The sequence below is a fragment of the Fomitiporia mediterranea genome (genome assembly GCF_000271605.1).
Source record: "Fomitiporia mediterranea MF3/22 unplaced genomic scaffold FOMMEscaffold_5, whole genome shotgun sequence".
NCBI lineage: Eukaryota > Fungi > Basidiomycota > Agaricomycetes > Hymenochaetales > Hymenochaetaceae > Fomitiporia > Fomitiporia mediterranea.
The window spans coordinates 809649-825757 of record NW_006760390.1 but is presented as its reverse complement, the minus strand read 5'-3'; the positions used below and the strand labels follow the sequence as shown (position 1 = coordinate 825757).

General features: G+C 49.2%; 6 protein-coding genes across 6 annotated transcripts; 4 read left to right on the top strand and 2 right to left on the bottom strand.

Annotated features, from left to right (window-relative positions):
• Nucleotides 1-215: 215 nt before the first annotated feature.
• FOMMEDRAFT_154776 (MAPEG-domain-containing protein) lies at nt 216-1049 on the bottom strand (the record flags this gene model as incomplete). Its single annotated transcript, XM_007265210.1, has 6 exons — nt 216-383; nt 447-558; nt 622-667; nt 724-786; nt 844-950; nt 1024-1049. The coding sequence occupies 6 exons, from the start codon at nt 1047-1049 to the stop codon at nt 216-218; spliced, it is 522 nt and encodes a 173-aa protein (XP_007265272.1).
• An 886-nt stretch (nt 1050-1935) lies between these two features.
• On the top strand, nt 1936-3636 carry FOMMEDRAFT_105766 (WD40 repeat-like protein; the record flags this gene model as incomplete). The annotated part of the gene is made up of 4 exons (XM_007265209.1): nt 1936-2106; nt 2157-2483; nt 2551-3238; nt 3306-3636. Exons 1-4 carry the CDS (start codon nt 2019-2021, stop codon nt 3634-3636), a joined length of 1434 nt encoding a protein of 477 aa, XP_007265271.1. The 5' UTR covers nt 1936-2018.
• Nucleotides 3636-5088, bottom strand: FOMMEDRAFT_105763 (proteasome activator pa28, REG alpha/beta subunit). The gene is made up of 10 exons (XM_007265208.1): nt 4917-5088; nt 4792-4854; nt 4733-4737; nt 4404-4677; nt 4312-4349; nt 4239-4247; nt 4156-4187; nt 3975-4105; nt 3799-3912; nt 3636-3738 (listed from the first exon to the last, which is right to left on the bottom strand). Exons 1-10 carry the CDS (start codon nt 4950-4952, stop codon nt 3697-3699), a joined length of 744 nt encoding a protein of 247 aa, XP_007265270.1. The 5' UTR covers nt 4953-5088; the 3' UTR covers nt 3636-3696.
• A 174-nt stretch (nt 5089-5262) lies between these two features.
• Nucleotides 5263-9029, top strand: FOMMEDRAFT_139847 (TAF1, transcription initiation factor TFIID, subunit TAF1; the record flags this gene model as incomplete). Its single annotated transcript, XM_007265207.1, has 10 exons — nt 5263-5274; nt 5321-5768; nt 5818-5966; nt 6022-6304; nt 6358-6536; nt 6590-6814; nt 6869-7378; nt 7431-7830; nt 7883-8557; nt 8614-9029. The coding sequence occupies 10 exons, from the start codon at nt 5263-5265 to the stop codon at nt 8940-8942; spliced, it is 3210 nt and encodes a 1069-aa protein (XP_007265269.1). The 3' UTR covers nt 8943-9029.
• Nucleotides 9030-9139: 110 nt separating this feature from the next.
• Nucleotides 9140-10810, top strand: FOMMEDRAFT_139846 (PEBP-like protein; the record flags this gene model as incomplete). The annotated part of the gene is made up of 6 exons (XM_007265206.1): nt 9140-9716; nt 9770-9843; nt 9897-10070; nt 10122-10252; nt 10309-10610; nt 10665-10810. 6 exons carry the CDS (start codon nt 9140-9142, stop codon nt 10745-10747), a joined length of 1341 nt encoding a protein of 446 aa, XP_007265268.1. The 3' UTR covers nt 10748-10810.
• Nucleotides 10811-12378: 1568 nt separating this feature from the next.
• Nucleotides 12379-15636, top strand: FOMMEDRAFT_145898 (uncharacterized protein; the record flags this gene model as incomplete). The annotated part of the gene is made up of 4 exons (XM_007265205.1): nt 12379-12392; nt 12454-13136; nt 13203-13556; nt 13672-15636. 4 exons carry the CDS (start codon nt 12379-12381, stop codon nt 15294-15296), a joined length of 2676 nt encoding a protein of 891 aa, XP_007265267.1. The 3' UTR covers nt 15297-15636.
• Between the last annotated feature and the right edge of the window lie 473 nt (nt 15637-16109).

Genomic DNA, 16109 nt, shown 5'->3' with positions numbered 1-16109 from the left:
GGCCACTGGTATGTAAAGCAGCAGCGAGACCAATCGGGTATCGCCTCTTACAACCGAACAACATTGATCAAACCCGCAAACAACGCCACTGCAAGAACGGCATGCTTCGTATATTTTCTCAAGAGAAGCAGGACAGCAAAACTGGATTACAATGCAGTACGAATAAAGCATGACACACAAAGGTCGCAAAAATAGGAGAGAAGAGGTAGGATTAACTACAGTCCCTCTTTCAAGAACTGCCATGCAGTGAACGCCGTAGTACCAATAAGTCCTGCATGCAGGGTGGCAGATATCTGGTAAGTGAAGGACTGAGTAGATAAATCTAAGTTGAAATACCGACCAAGATAGCACATCGAGCCAATGACGGCTCCTCTCCTCTGACGCTGCATAAATGAATTACAGTAAGAATTTTTTGCGGCGTAGGAAAAACTTCGAAGGGCTGATACCTTCTCAGCGTAGCCAGTGGAGTAGTTAATCGTGTACAGGATTCTACCAACGACCCAGCCAGCGCCAAGAGAAGCTGCGAGGATGGGGTACTTCAAGCCGGTAATATGCATACTATAGTGCATGGGGAATCGTGAGACGCTCGTTTCACTGCACTCAGCAGACAGATTAACTCACCCAAGGAGAACATGAGGCGCATATTCAAGAGTATTTTGGTGTGCACCTAGTTTGCATATATAAGTGGGATGGTAGCAGTATGGCATTCGATGTCGCACTTACGTTGTGCGCAGTTGAATCGTTGGTGCTCGAACGATGCGGCGGCTTCGGCTTTCTCGGCATATGCTAATAATGGTGTATCTCATTAGCGACCAGCAATTATAATATGTGAAAGAAACTAACCTTGAGGATAGGGGACCTTGGCAGCAGCTCGCCTTATATTGACGTTGGCTTGCTGGTAAGCATTTAGAAACAACGACGATGCTGTTACGGCGATGACGTAGGAGTAACTGCATTGAGTATAGATAATAAGATATGGTTTGCACAAAGAACATAGATAATCCGATGATATGATGAACATACCCTTGCGGAACTTCAATGGAAGGCATTCTAGTTGGCGATCAGGTTTGAGGCTCCGAGACGCGGACACTGACCACCTCAGAACCATCCGAGCCTTTTATACATGCGTCCCTCGTCCAGGTCATCGTGATGACAGCAGGGAGATCGCCTAGCGTAAGTTACTAGCGTCTTCGGAAATCCGAATCTGATTCGAAGTTGTACCTCCATAAGTCAACATTGGCATGTTTTACATTTTATCCGTGTTGTTTAATAAACGTCAATTACGCTTGGACTGCCTAATACTTTTTACAGCATCGGAAGACATGTTTTGCATCTACAGTACAAAGATTGGTGGCACGACAGGCACAATCTAAGACAGCCAAGGCCAATAACATCCCTGCTTTCATACGCACATTCCACGATGTTGAGTGTATTTAGCTGGGAAGGCTCAAACAGGCAGATATCCTTCTTGTTTCTACACAGAGAAGACATCGATCCGAGAAACGTGCCAAACGATCCTCTCGGACCCGCCGAAATCCGATAAAGACAAGGACGCTATCGTTCTTCCTGCCATTCAAACAAATTGAGCTGTTATATTGCTGGAAGAGGCGCATATGCATGACAGCGAAAACGTCAATATTAATGAGATTCGATCATCCTGCTCCATCGCTGTCCAGTCCGATCGTCTGGGTTGTCTACATTGTTTCGCTTGTCAGGATTGCGAGCATCCACAATGTGCGTGCAAAGAAGTCGAAACTGAAAGGACGGCGCCCATCTCATTCGTCTGTAACTTAAAGCTGTTTGTGGGTATTTGCGGAGATCGACGTGCTGAAATGGGCCAGTTATCAACACGTGCCGCATGTGTACAAATTTTGAGCAGCAGAAGTGTAATTTGACTCCTGAAAATCACCATGTCAAAGCGCACACTTACTGAGACCCAAACATCGAGCGATGGGCAAGCATTCCCAAAAGTGAAAACTAATAGTGCACGAAGAGCAAATGGTGTTGAGGCTTCTGAGATGGGGGAGTTCGAGGATGCATGGGAAGATGAGATCGAGAGCGATGAGGAAGTCGTGGAGGGCAAGCAGGACGCTAATGACGGGGAAGGTAGGGTTGCTTCTCTTGTACGGGCATAAGTCTATATGTTCTTCCTTTAGGGATGGACGTAGATGAGGTACTTCCACCAATCGAGGAATCCGAGGAGCAACAACCAGAACGCAAAGACGTTTACCTTCCGGGAAGGCATGTCCTCGCCAAGGATGAGATTCTCGAACCAGATGACTCAGTATACGAAATGCGACATTCTTTAAACGTGGATTGGCCGTGCCTTTCATTCGATGTCCTGCGCGATAGCTTGGGCGATGAGCGACAGCGATACCCAGCAACTGCATATATCGTCACGGGAACACAGGCGGACTACGCAAAAAATAACGAGCTTCGAGTGTACAAAATGTCTTCCTTACACCGAACGCAAAAGGATGGTGGTAAGTATTTAGAGGGACAGTATAATCAAACGACATCCCAGTGACTATTGGTTCTGCCTCATTACAGACGAATCCGACTCTGACGAAGACGACAATAATGACGACCTAGACGAGGATGCTGTTCTCGAGCATCGTTCTGTGCCGCACCTCGGTGGTGTAAACCGAATACGCGCCCAACCTCTACCTCCTTCAACACCATTACCTCCCGTAAATTCTCCTTATTATGTTGCATCGTGGGCGGAGACAGGGAAAGTGCACATCTGGGACGTCCGGCCATTAATCGAATCGCTCGACGTTCCTGGTTATTCACTTGACAAAAAACGTTCAAACACGCCGGTGCACACCATAAACTCTCATGGCCGTGCCGAGGGGTTCGCACTAGATTGGGCCGCCGACAGCGCCAACCCAGCAGCGTTACGCCTTCTCACCGGCGACGTTCACTCAAAAATCTTCCTCACTACAACTACGCAATCCGGTTTCGTTACACAGAACCAGCCTTTCACTTCACATACATCAAGTGTAGAAGACTTACAGTGGAGCCCCGCGGAACCGACTGTTTTCGCATCTTGTTCCGCGGATCAGAGCGTCCGAATCTGGGATATCAGAATGAAAGGGCGGAAGAACGCACTTGCTGTCACTCCAGCACATGAGAACGACGTCAATGTCATCAGCTGGAACAGGAGCACATCGTATCTTCTACTTTCTGGCGGAGACGAAGGCGGAATCAAAGTATGGGATTTACGGAACTTCTCCAAGTGAGCCTCTTTCTTGTCTTGTCCTTATTTCGCAACCGAACGATAACTGATCGGCTTCTTGTCTTAGTTCCAAACCTACACCATCCCCGGTAGCGTGCTTCATGTGGCACAAAGCTCCTATCACTTCGATTGAGTGGCACCCGTCTGAAGACTCGATCTTCGCAGCTTCTGGAGCAGACGACCAAGTCACGCTTTGGGATCTAGCGGTTGAACAGGATGATGATGAAGCAGGTGTGCCGATGGAAGACGGGAGCCAAGACAATGTACCGCCGCAATTGCTGTTTGTTCACCAAGGCCAAAAAGACGTCAAGGAAGTCCATTGGCACCCTCAGATTCCTGGAGCCGTCATCAGCACTGCTTATGACGGGTTCAATATATTTAAAACTATATCTGTATAGGGTGCGGTTCTGCATAGAGTTACACATAATCTATGTATTGTATGCGGTCTTGTCCAGGAGTCAGTAGAGTGCGACGGAATTATTCCCTTTCGGTGCACGAATCTAACATGACAGGAGTTCAATCAAAATGGACATCATATCGACGAGAAGAAATTCTCAAACCTTTGCAATGTTTTTCTGGAAAATATTAGTCATGACAGCGTAGAGGTTCCGCAAGTCAAAGAGATTTGACCGTGCAGTGTATAACATCTTCTCATCGTGCTCTTTCAGGGCGAGCTTGATAGACGTTCGATATTAGCTCCCGAACACCGTTGATGGATCTATTCAGACGGACTTACCGGATAATCCTCAACGTTTGGGTATTTAATTATCTTGGAACAAATTTTTGCCCTAGTTTGGTGATGTTGTCTCGCTGTGTCACGCAGGTTGTATGCACTCTGCTGACAACGGTTTAGCTCCGCCAGTGCCTCTATACTAGAGTTAGTACGGCACAGAGCAATGCAGTAAAAATGCAATCACCTTCTTGAACGGCCACACCAAAGTTGTCGCCGCTTTCCCCCGAGTCAGTAATATTGAGAAACTCATTTGAGCAATATGCTTACTCCTCAATTCTGCGAATGATAGGTACATTCGTTAGGGCTTATCACATGCGTTATTAATTATGAGAATGCTCACTTCGGCATAGTGAGTTGGATCCATATCGACACGTCATCCTATCCAAGCTAGATGAGACGAAGGCGCGCGTTGACGCAGGAAATGAGACTCACACAAAGCCGAGCAAGCTCCTCACACTCCTTCTTTAAATGAGCGTGGACCTTCTCGATGTGCTTATTCGCGTGTACGGACTCAGCGTATCGCGCATTCTCGGTCGTTGAGACAGTATTCTGGCTTGCGCCATCAGCCACTTTGCGTTTCTTCGAGTCAGGGCGCTGTTCTCTCGAGGGGCCTGGGTATACCGTGGCGTCGGTCGACGTTGCTGCGTGTGAAAGGTGGAAAATTGATGAGGGATCAGAGCTCGAATCGATTTGTTCTTGTAGGTCTCTGCGTGGCGTTCCACATTAAAACATCACATTAAATGTTGAATTGAGAAACGCACAATATCTGGAAGACAGAATGTTAAATCGCTTTATGGGTGATAATTAAGCCGTCGCGTACCTTTTGAGGAAAGATAGTAAAAACTACATTCTCAGCGTTAGCGGCAACTTTCTCATGGTATGCCTAGGTAATGTGTATCACGAGTCGGTATCCGTTCAGATCCGTAACAAGTGTTATTGACTCACCTCCAGCTTCTGGGTGAGTCCAGGAGACATAGACATGACGAGTTAAACTCGTTGACTCGTAGTGCAGAATTAGATGAAATCTGAGTTATCGCGTCGAGTAAAGTATCTCAGGGGCTGCTAAGTGGCGGCAATAGGCTTCAAGACAAACAGCTCCCAGGAATAACCAGGTGGTAGAATGTAGGGGTGGCCTTCAGGAAGAAGGCACGCGAAGCGAGACGCGCAGTGCGCACACGCGAAGCAAAGGCACGTGCTGTCCTGATTAGTCATCATAGCGCCTTTGGTACTCAAGCTGGTCAGTGGTGTCTGCGAAGCACAACGTTCAGTGTTCCTGTTCACCCAATCCTCCATGTCAAATCAGGTCTGTTCTCTCCAATCCGATACAGTACCCACTGACGTTATATTAGGATGAGAATTCTGTCGTTTCGGCACTTACGGGCTTCTCGCTGGACCACGTTCTAACAAGCTTACAACTTCCGTCCGGCCAGAACCTTTCAAACCAGCTTGGTATATCTGGGATCCCGTCACTCAATTCAAAGCAGATATATAACGACAAATGGGATGACGAGGCTATTGGAGCGGAAGCTGGAGAGGATTGGGAAGATGAAGTCAACAGGGAGATCGCGAACGAAGCAGACGATGAGGGTGACATCGCCGTCAAGACGGAAGCTCAATCTCCCGAAGCATTTCGGATGCGGGAGAAGAGAACACGGACTGTAAAGCGGCTCGTAGAAAGACCAAAGACAGTATACGAGCGATTTCCTGCTTTCGAACAAGGCAAGATTCTGGACTTCACTGAACTCTTCAAGGGTCAACTTGTCAAGAAGCCACGCGCAATTAGGAAACTTCCTGGAGGTAAGTGCCGTGCGATCTGTTTTGGTGACCCCTTTAATAGCTGCATTAGTTGTGACTGTTGAGCCGCTGAGAAAGCCGGACGCAATGAAAAACGTGAAGGAGATTGTGGGTGCTGCAAAACGGCAGGTTGAAAACAAACTCGTTGAGGAGGAGGTGGCTGCCGGGAACGTCGAGTTTGATCTTGTTAAGGCGCTGGAGGTATGTCAAAAATTCTCGGACAACCTACCGTTTACTAATATCTAAACGAACTCAGGATCTTTCCCGTTCGGATACACCTACTACACTTTCGTTGCATGATCGCTCGTTTGACCTCGTCTTGCTATCAAACTGGGAGGATCAGATTATCTATGAACCCGACTACAACCAGGAGAAGCAACCATCTCAGCCAAAAGAAATGGTAACGGCACCCGTGAATCATGCTTTGGAAGAAGGTTCCTGGACACAGAGCATCATCTGGGATGCTAAGACTCCATTCAGAGACTTCACACACCTCGAAGTAAATGTTGATGAAGAAAATGCGGAAGAGAAGTTTGCAGGTATGTCGTTCACTGTGGCTTAGAAAGATAAAAATGCTGAGCTACTATAACAGAAGTACGACCTCGAAAGAGGAACCGACTCGATAGTGGACATCAACGCGACAAATTTAATCTTTCGAATGACCAGTATTACGAAGTCTCTAAGGATGGCGGACGACACCGTGTTCGGCAGACCTTTGGACAATTGGTTGTTCAACACGCATATCCAGCCCAGAAGCTGCAGCTTCCCTTCGTAAGCATTGAATCGTACTTGTGGTACTGATGGCAAGCTCATGAGACCCGTAGTATAAAACTCGCCTTTCAAAGCAAGAGGCTCGATCGTTCCATCGTCCCGCGTTGCAGTTCCCAACGAATATTGAACTGCGTTTCAATAAAGTTCGAACAGCAAAGAAGAAGAAAGATAAAGCAGGACGTAGAATTGGTAAAGGAGGTGACGTTGCGGAGGGGTTACGAAGGACGAGCGATTTATCTCTTAAAGACTCGAGTAATTTTGTTCTCTGGGAGTTCTCGGTACGGTGAAAATTTTTCGAATCGTCACACAGTGACTTAATTCTTCTTGTACAGGAGGAACATCCGCCGATTATCTCAGATTTTGGAATGGGAAGCGTACTTGTGAACTACTACCGCAAGAAGGATGACAAAGACGAGTATATACCGAAGGCTGATCTTGGTGAACCATTCGTGCTAGAGCCCGGCGACGAGTCTCCATTCATGAAGTTCGGCTCCGTCTACCCAGGCCAGACGGTCCAGGCATTATACAATAATCTGCTTCGCGCGCCCCTCTTCCGACAAAAGGCGTATCCTACGGACTTCTTGGTTGTCCGGAATACGACGAGAGGTGAAGCAACGTACCAAATTCGAGAAATTAAGTCGTTGTTCGTTGTCGGCCAAACTTATCCCGTAACGGAGGTCCCTGGACCGCATTCACGAAAGATTACCACTACGATCAAGAATCGGCTGCAGGTTATCGCGTTCAAACTCCTGAAGAAAAGCCAGGGTGAACGATTAAAGATCTCGCGGTTAATGAAGTATTTCCCAGACCAGAATGAGTTGCAAATGCGGCAACGGCTTAAAGTTCGTATTCCGTGATATCCAAATATATTCACTCTGATGTTGCTTTTGACAGGAATTCATGGAGTACCATCGTAGAGGACCGCACCAAGGATTTTGGAGACTAAAGGAGACGGTAACAATACCGTCGGACGGTGACATGTTGAAGATGGTATCTCCCGAACAAGTCGTTCTGGCTGAAAGCATGCAAGTTGGGATGAGGCATCTCCAGGATGCTGGCTACGGGGGAGCTGCAGAAACGGCAAAGGATGACGACGAATCCAATCTGTCCATTGAACAGCAGCTTGCGCCATGGATTACAACAAAAAACTTCTTGCAAGCGACCCAGGCAAAGGCCATGTTACGACTTCACGGTGAAGGGGATCCAACAGGACGGGGCGAGGCATTCAGCTTCATTCGTGTCTCGATGAAAGACATTTTCGTGCGAGCGGGTGAAGATTACGAGCAGAAAATGGGTGAGATAATTTGTCTGCTTTTTAGTACCCTTCGATTAATTCATTTATTTAGCTGAGGCGGATAACCGACCGAAATCAGCACATCGTTACAACGTTGCCGAACAGCAAAATGTTTACAAGTCAGAAATCGAGCGTATATGGAAGGCCCAGTATAAATCCTTAAGTCGTAAGGATGAACCGCAGCTGACGGCAGAAGACGAGGATCGAGCAAATGCTCAGAAGCAACAGCTCCAGCGCAGTAAGCCCAAACTTGAAGACTTGGAGCACCCTCCTAACGCTGCGTCTCTGACTGGCCCGTCTCGAAATTCAATTCTTTCAGGTTCGCCTTCTCCAAGCCGTGCATCATCTCTCGACCGCGACGTCAGCCTTGGACCAGAGTCCAGCCAACGAGTTCTCAGGATTAAGCGTTTCGTAGATGGCGAATGGGAAATGGAGATTGTGCGGGATCCAGCCGTCATCCGAGCATATGTGCGGAGACGACGGATTATTGAAGAAGAATCTGCCACTGCAGATCAACTAGCACCTACAGGCGATGAAGAGAAGGACAAACGAGCGAGGAAGCGGCTGGAAGAAGAAATAGCACGCATGAAGAAGAATCAGGAACGACGATTACATCGTAAGAACGCGAAGATTACGAAGGAAGGAGGCACGCCATTGCAGCTGAATAGACCAATGAAGCCCGATACTACCAGGCGATGCGGTCATTGCGGACAGATGGGACATATGAGTAAGCTAACGTTGAATAACTGGTTACATTGCGGTAATGCTGATTGAATTTTACAGAAACAAACAGGAAGTGTCCCCGTTGGGCAGAGTTCAACTCCGGTGCCCCTCCCATAAATATGCCAGCGTCCGCAACGAGTTCATCAGGCTCTGTCCCCGGTGGTTCAGCCATGTCTCCTCCTAGCTTGCATGGTTTCCCTGCAGCCCCAGCCGCAGCTTCCCCTCTGTCGCTCCCTTCTTCGTCGTTCGCCAGGCCTGTTGGCACGTTTGCGCCTTCTCCCTTAGCGACTAGCCCGCCAGTTATTGGCATGGATGCAGATGATGACATGATGCAGCAGCAGCAGGCATCGAGTTCAACAAAAGTAAAACTGAAGATATCTAAGACCTAGTTCTTTCCATACCACGTGTGCTGTCAACTGTTCGTGTAGCCCTAGTTTGTATTTGTTGTAACCTCAGAAATTCAGAATGTTATCGAGATATTACCTTTGTTCAATACTTGACATCCGTGAGTTACGTGACGAGCACGTGGTCACGTAACATTTTGTCTTTCTGACTTCAAGTTCCAACGCGACTTGACTTGCGAACAATGCTGGCTGCCCGAAGTTTCGCGCACCGACGGTTTACACCTCTGCTTGCACGTGCTAATGCATCTCTAACGACGAACACCGCTGTTTCTAACAATACTCTACCACCAGAACTCCCTTTACATTCCGATGTCAAATCGAAAAATCCCTCCACAGACTCAGGCTCAGGTCTTGCAGCTTCTAGCACTTCCACAGGGGCTGACAAGGCAGCTACTACACCGAATATCAATGAAAAAGCTGAAGGCGGTGAAGGTGTGCGAGGCAGGAGGCGTAGACGCGTCGTGAAGCGACGCCCACCAATATCGTTGACAAACCCACGGAAGTGGAATCCGCCCGTGAAACCAGGCTCGCTGCCTGTATACGACGAAGCTCTTAAACTCATTCAAGAAGACTCGGTATCTCTGAAGAGAGATCTCAAAACTCTACGGGCCCGTGTAACTGATCTGGAGAAGGACACTGCAAGTCTGGATGCGGAGACAGAGAAAGAATTACAAGCGCTGAAAGAGAAGGCAAACGTTTTGGAAATCCAGAGTGAGATTAATCTCCCATGGGTGCGCTGGTATGCAGCAAATGGCATGGGTAAGTTACTGCTTAGACTTCTTACAAACAATGTATTCATTCGACATTCCCAGCGGACTTGACGAAACCCGTGTATAGACGGCTTGTGGAGCACAAGTGGAGAAACTACGGAGGTCTTGATCTTCTCGTGCGTGATTCTCATTTCTGTGATTCCACGAATGCTCAATGGTTGTCATGTAGATGGAGCGGATCCACCAAATGCATGTAGTTCCGGATTTGCTTCCTTCTGTGCACCCTTCTATCGATCTTCGTGTTTCGTTCCCGGAACCGCCACCTCTAAGCACCTATCTCAGGACTAGGACGAGGAGAAAATACAAGCCTGTCGAGCCTGGTGTATACTTGCTACCCGAGCAGGTATGTTCAACCATTTTCGGAGACGCAATCCAATGACTAAAATAATCTCAGACGAGGCGAGCCCCTCGGCTATACACAAGCGTTTTTCATCCAGAGACCCGGTATTACACCCTCGTCCTTATAGATGCTGATGTCCCGGACCCAGAAAATAGTACTTTTACCACATACCTTCATTGGCTACAGTATGTCGGATTTCTGAGGCCTCATAATATGCAAATACTAAAGACTCCTCGCACAGGCCGAACATCGCGCTTTCATCTGCATCATGTGGACATCTGCCGACAATTCCGCACACGAAATACATACCTCCACATCCCCAGCGTGGTTCTCCATACCACCGGTACTGTCTGTTTCTTCTCCCGCATGTGAATGCCAGCGAAAAGCTCTCCATACCGTCGGTTTCGGACGAAGCTCGCATCGGTTTCGATGTGCGTGCGTTCTGTGAAGAACACGGCCTTGATGCTAGCCAAGGGGGTGGAGCACACATGTGGCGAGAGGTTTGGAATGAGGCCGTTACTGACATTTACAAGCACACGCTCAGTACGTTGTCTTCTGTCATTCACGCCTCCTAGTGCTAAGTCTAAACCGCCCCAGAACAACCGGAGCCACGCTATGGATTGCCTCCTCGTGCTGACCCGTACGCAGATGTGAAAACACTCAGGAAGTTTTCAAAATAAGGTGACCTAATGTTTGAGACGGAATTACACGTAGTGATTTTACTAAAGCAATTTAATGGAAAGAACACCCAAAAAAGGCAAATAACTCCGAAGACTGCGAAGAACCATTGATCATCAACTCTATCTTGCCTTGGCTCTCTTGGCAACATTGGCCAAGACTATCGGAAGTGCCGGTTAACTAGGGTCCCTGGGAAGCGTCAGCAACATGACATTTCAATTATGAACGCACGGTCCTCATTTAATACAATTTCGGGATTACGACCTTATCAAAGCATGTTTGCCAAGCTTGAAATTACGGACCTAAGGATAGTATAAAAATAGGTGTGCGATGCGCAGCAAGTTGTCTGTGAACACTGAGAACGCCGCGCACGCGCACAGCGACGTTTGGCGGGAGTAGCATGCGAGGTCAAGCTCGTCCTCTCAGCTGTTTTGGTTGCCAGGGAAAATCGGAAATCAGCCCAAAAAAACTGGTCGAGTTCTTGTCGGTGATAAGGTGGGATTCAGGGCGGACAAGAGATGCCCAAGAAGATACCAAGGCAAGCCTTGACAACACTACAACAATCCACAATTAGGGACAGGAATTGTAAGGGATACATTGAAGACAGGGAAGATGATTACCTTAGCAGAATCAGCAATGCTAAGTCCGCCGAGAATGATAGGTATAAAGAAAAGGTCTTGGTGTTGTAGTGAAGTCTTAGCCTGCTAGATCCTGAGAGAGGGCTCCTAATTCGGAGATAAACTCGTTTACTGTGCAATTGGAGTAAAGCTTCCCGACCGAACAGAACCTGTGCACACCAGACTCTTGGCCTACGCTGAGACTCTTGGCGCAATGTCTGCAAAACATGAACGTTTGTCTTGTGGTCTTGGACCTGTGCCACACCAACACGCCGAGAAATTTGATGCTATTTAACCATGTTTTTGACAGCGGTCTTGGAATTGCTTGTCCGCCCTGACAAGGTATGTTATACTGGGGACTGTCTTAGCAGTCTTCTTGTCCTGTGAAGAAGCAGCCTTAAGTCAATGTCACCCCGAATTAGCACAGAGACTGGATTGGGACAGGAGGCCGGTTTAAATGATGGAACCCGAGGAGGTCCAGAAGGCGGAAAGGGAGGAAGGCTGAGGAATCACGGCTATTTGCGACATGCCAAGCATTTCGTGGTGATGCAATTTATGGACGTGCGATCTGCACAATAATTGTCTGTGAATATGCTGAGTGCATTCAAGAAATCTTGAGACGATGAGGTGAGACCTACAACGTCGGACTGAATTGAAATTGAGGCTTACAAGCCCACCGCTGCGAAGCGAGGAGGCACATGAGAGAGGGAGAGCTCGATCGGAACCGGGATCTATAGCGAGAAAGGTCTTGGCCTGCATAGCATGGATATATGACAAATATGACAAATTGCCGCCGAGCCAAAGCCGCAGAAACCGTCGCTTTGAACGTTATTATTTTGGAGGAAATTTTGAAGGCAAAGACAGAGCGGCGAGCAGTCAGAACAGAACTTAAATGGAGACAGAGAAAATAAGAAAATAATTAAGTTGGTGAGCGTGGAAGAAAAGGGAGTGTGTCATAAGCAGAATCCGCAGTCAGCAGGAGGGATTGACCTGCTCTTGGGTCTTCAAATTATGCAATGCCAAGACATCAGTACGTCGCCATTTCATACAAATGGACCGCATCTCTCACTCATTCTGTCCTTCTCTTTCAGTGCCCCGCCGTTGTCTCGCGGTCCGTCAGACCACAGGACGCTCATCCCGCTCTACGAGCTTGAAAGCAATCTTACCGCCATCACAAACCCTTACTCCCCCATGCTAGCAGTCTCCTCCCCACCACTTCCACCCACCACCGGTCAGCCGGCTACTGTGGCAGCACCGGCTGCTCCGACGCAGCCCGACGAGTCAGAGAAGGAGCGCCAATCTTCCCCGCCAGAACCGTCACATGCATGTCTGTGGGAGGCTTGCTCGCAGACCTTCAACGACCCAGAGCTGTTGTACAACCACCTCTGCAATGACCATATCGGCCGCAAGTCAACGAACAACCTAACGCTGACATGCAAGTGGAAGGGCGACTGCAACACCACTTGTGCAAAGCGCGACCACATCACCTCACATCTCCGCGTGCACGTCCCGCTCAAGCCACACAACTGCGAGGTGTGCGATAAGAAGTTCAAGCGACCTCAGGACCTCAAGAAACACGAGAAGATCCATACGGAGGCGCACCATGCCCAGCATAAGCACTCCAAGGCAATCACCGTTGCAGATCCTGCCTTCGCACAGCGCGTCCAGGGCGGGGATCCCACCCGCCTCCTCGTCGACCGCCGTGTCACCGCGACTGACTTGCTATATGCGGCCCGTCCTAAGGCACCGTCCGTCTCATCGCAAAGCACGCCAGGTTAGCAATCTCTCACATCTTCTCATTACATCCAGTCCACAATGCCGTATATTCATTTTATCCTAGATTTCTCACCATCCTCCTCGTCGATGCTTTCAATCTCATCCCTCTCTCCAGATACAGGTCTCCTTCCAACACCGTCCCCCGAGCTGGGATACTCGCATCCGCACGCTGCCGCACACCGTGCCTCGATTCCACATGCCCATACCTCCGACATATTCCTGCAGCCAAATACAGTTCCGGCTCACAGTGGGAGTATCGGTCCCTTGCCGACTTGGGAGGTCTTACGAGACGACGTCGCGTCTAACTCCGCTCTGGGAGGACTTGGATCGGGTGTCGGCACTAAAAGAGGGCACGACTCAGTCGAGGACTTCTTCACGGACATGAAGAAACGACGTGTTGCTCCAAGTTACGATCCGCGTCAGTATCTCTTTTTCCTTTCTCCTCCACTAGTCTGCGATCGAGTGTTTTGATGCATGGTTTGCTTTTCCCGAACCAAGTACGCTAACTCGCGCCTCTCCCTATTTCTGTTCAGACATGGCAGAACGTCTCTCGAGCCTTGCTTATGCACACCAACAATACGCAGGCCTTTCATCGTCTTCGAGCTCACAGCAGTCACACCAGCATTCTTTCAATCCGCGGTCTATTTCTTTAGATATTCATACGCCAGAAGAGCTTGCGGCGGTGAACGAGTTTCTGCTCACATTAGGAAAGGACATTACCTCTATTTCGCAAGCGCCGGCCCGGCGACACCAGCAGTCTACTCCGGACTATAGTGGCAGTCAACAGGCACACCACAGTGCCCAAAACCAACACCAAGTCGGTGCCGACATCGGCTCCCCGGCATCGTACTTCGATCCTGTCAGTCTGTCTCAACTCGGTCTCGCAAACATGCCAGGCATTCCGTCAATCCCGTCCCCCGCGTCCGCGAGCTCTTCATTGTCAAGCTTGTCTGCATATAGTGGTGACTTCAGTCAAAATTATTCTCCGCCCAGCCGTGCACGGTCGAGTGGCCAAGGATCTGGGCTTTACCCAGGCTTGGAAGATCATCCGAACCGCGCGGCGTCCAGCTCTCGGTCCAGCTCCAGCTCTGCTTCGTATCTGCAGACGATCGCTCTATCACCTGTTGATGCACATCCGCCCCCACCTCACTCGGCATCATCCTCAGGAGCTACACCTACCAAAATGTATCACAGTCGTATGCCATCCGGCGCTAGCTCCACCTTCCGTCCAACACCCCCGCTCTCAAGCGGAAGTCCCACTGGCTCTGGCACGCGGTCGCCATCCCCCCTCAGCATCTCCAGCCACTCGGCGTCCGCGCAGCTCCACGCGTACACGCAGCAGCACCGGGTGAGCGGCATGGCTTCTGAGCCCGACGGCGCGGCGAACTTTGACTTCCTTGTACGTCCGAGCGCCGCCTCGCAGGAGCACCCGCAGCTCGCTGCGTACGAGTCTTATGGCGCACGGAGATTACAAACCGTTGTGCCATTGAAGAGCGTGCCCGGACGCGAGCGTGAAGATGATGGTGCGGAAGGCGAGGTGGGCGAACGAGAGCCGCGCACGCGATACGTGCTGCCTCCTCCTGGTCCGGTAGAACCGCGTTTGCGGACACCCATCCAACGCGGGCCGCCAGCGCGACTTTCTTCATCCGTTTCTTCGCAGGAGGCCGAGGAGAGGCCAAGATCACTCTACCCTCTTCTCGAAGCAGGTGACGCGGAGTTCCGTCTTCCTCCGCTTGTTGGTACCTCAGCATCAACATCAACCTCGCGCACGAGGTCGCCGTTTTCATCAGTTCGCAGATCAGGTCTTCGCAACCGACTACTGTCAGATGATCCCGACTCACCAGAAAGCTCGCCAAGGAGGGTACCGCCAAGCCTCCCATCCATCCACGCGCTGACAGCGGGCCTGGACCTGCGACGTCGGTCCTCAAATGTTGACGAAGGTGACCTTGCTCGTGGGGTATCCGAGATTCGCATAGAGGGGAAGAGCAGCTCGGCAGCTCTGACAGAGGAGCGTCGACGGCATGCAGAGCTTATCCGTGACTTGCTCATTACGATTAATAAGGATTACCGTGAGCGATACGGGACGCCGCCTCCGGATGGTGAAAGACGGACGCGGAGTGGTAAAGATAGGGACGTCGAGATGGTTGCTGCTCAGTGAAATGAGGGATAAAAGTCAAAAGCGGGAAAGCTCTTCTGTGTATAGACAGGTTCTTTCGTTCATTTCGTTTCGTTTCGTTGTTCGTTCTTAAGTACCTTGCTGGTCCTCTTTGTAGTTTCTGCTCTTCTCTTTTCCGTGATGGCTGTCAATTTATGTTGTTGAGGATGTGTCAATGCTACTTACATTTTTTCATCGGTCCTACTTACACTTATCCGTGTTATCAAATTCGCTACATGCACACACTTCCGACTCCAATACATACAGACATGACTCTTCGTGCATGTGGGCACAGTGTGTATTCTTTCTACTTTATCCCTCTTACCCCTTCCTCTACACCCGCTCAATCTCCTACTAACGTATAATTATGTTACTTCGATGAGGGTTGATTGACGTAGTATGTACATTGTGTAATATATGCATTGTATTACAATTGGCTTGCTGAAGTCCTTTCGTATCATTATTAAACTTCCAGGTGTATGGTGACTTAGTTGCTTCGTTACTTCTCGGTGCTTTGCCTGACCCAAATGATCTGTGCTTTACAAGTGCACCACTGCTTTCTGATTCTTTTTATGAGTTTGGATTGCTTATTGCTTGTCTGAACGTCATGTGGACCCGGGACCGAGGTGGATGTCCTATTTATCATGTTTCCGTACAGTTAATGTGTGTGGTGTTGTGGAAGAACAGGACAAAGAACAGGTGATATGAGTGCACATGTAGCAGCAGGTTGTCTTCACCACCATGAAATCATATTCCCTTTCATCATATGATTCTATGAATAGACGAACTGAAGGCCAAGTACAGATCTATCAGGAT

What these genes read in the sequence shown, in the direction of transcription:
- FOMMEDRAFT_105763 (XM_007265208.1), bottom strand. Translation starts at nt 4,952, where the DNA reads ATGTCTATGTCTCCTGGACTCACCCAGAAGCTGGAG. An exon ending in AGGAGCTTGCTCGGCTTTGT is followed by an intron (nt 4,350 to 4,403) that starts GTGAGTCTCATT and finishes TAGCTTGGATAG; the next exon opens with GATGACGTGTCGATATGGAT. An exon ending in TCCAGAAAAACATTGCAAAG is followed by an intron (nt 3,739 to 3,798) that starts GTTTGAGAATTT and finishes CTGTCATGTTAG; the next exon opens with ATTCGTGCACCGAAAGGGAA.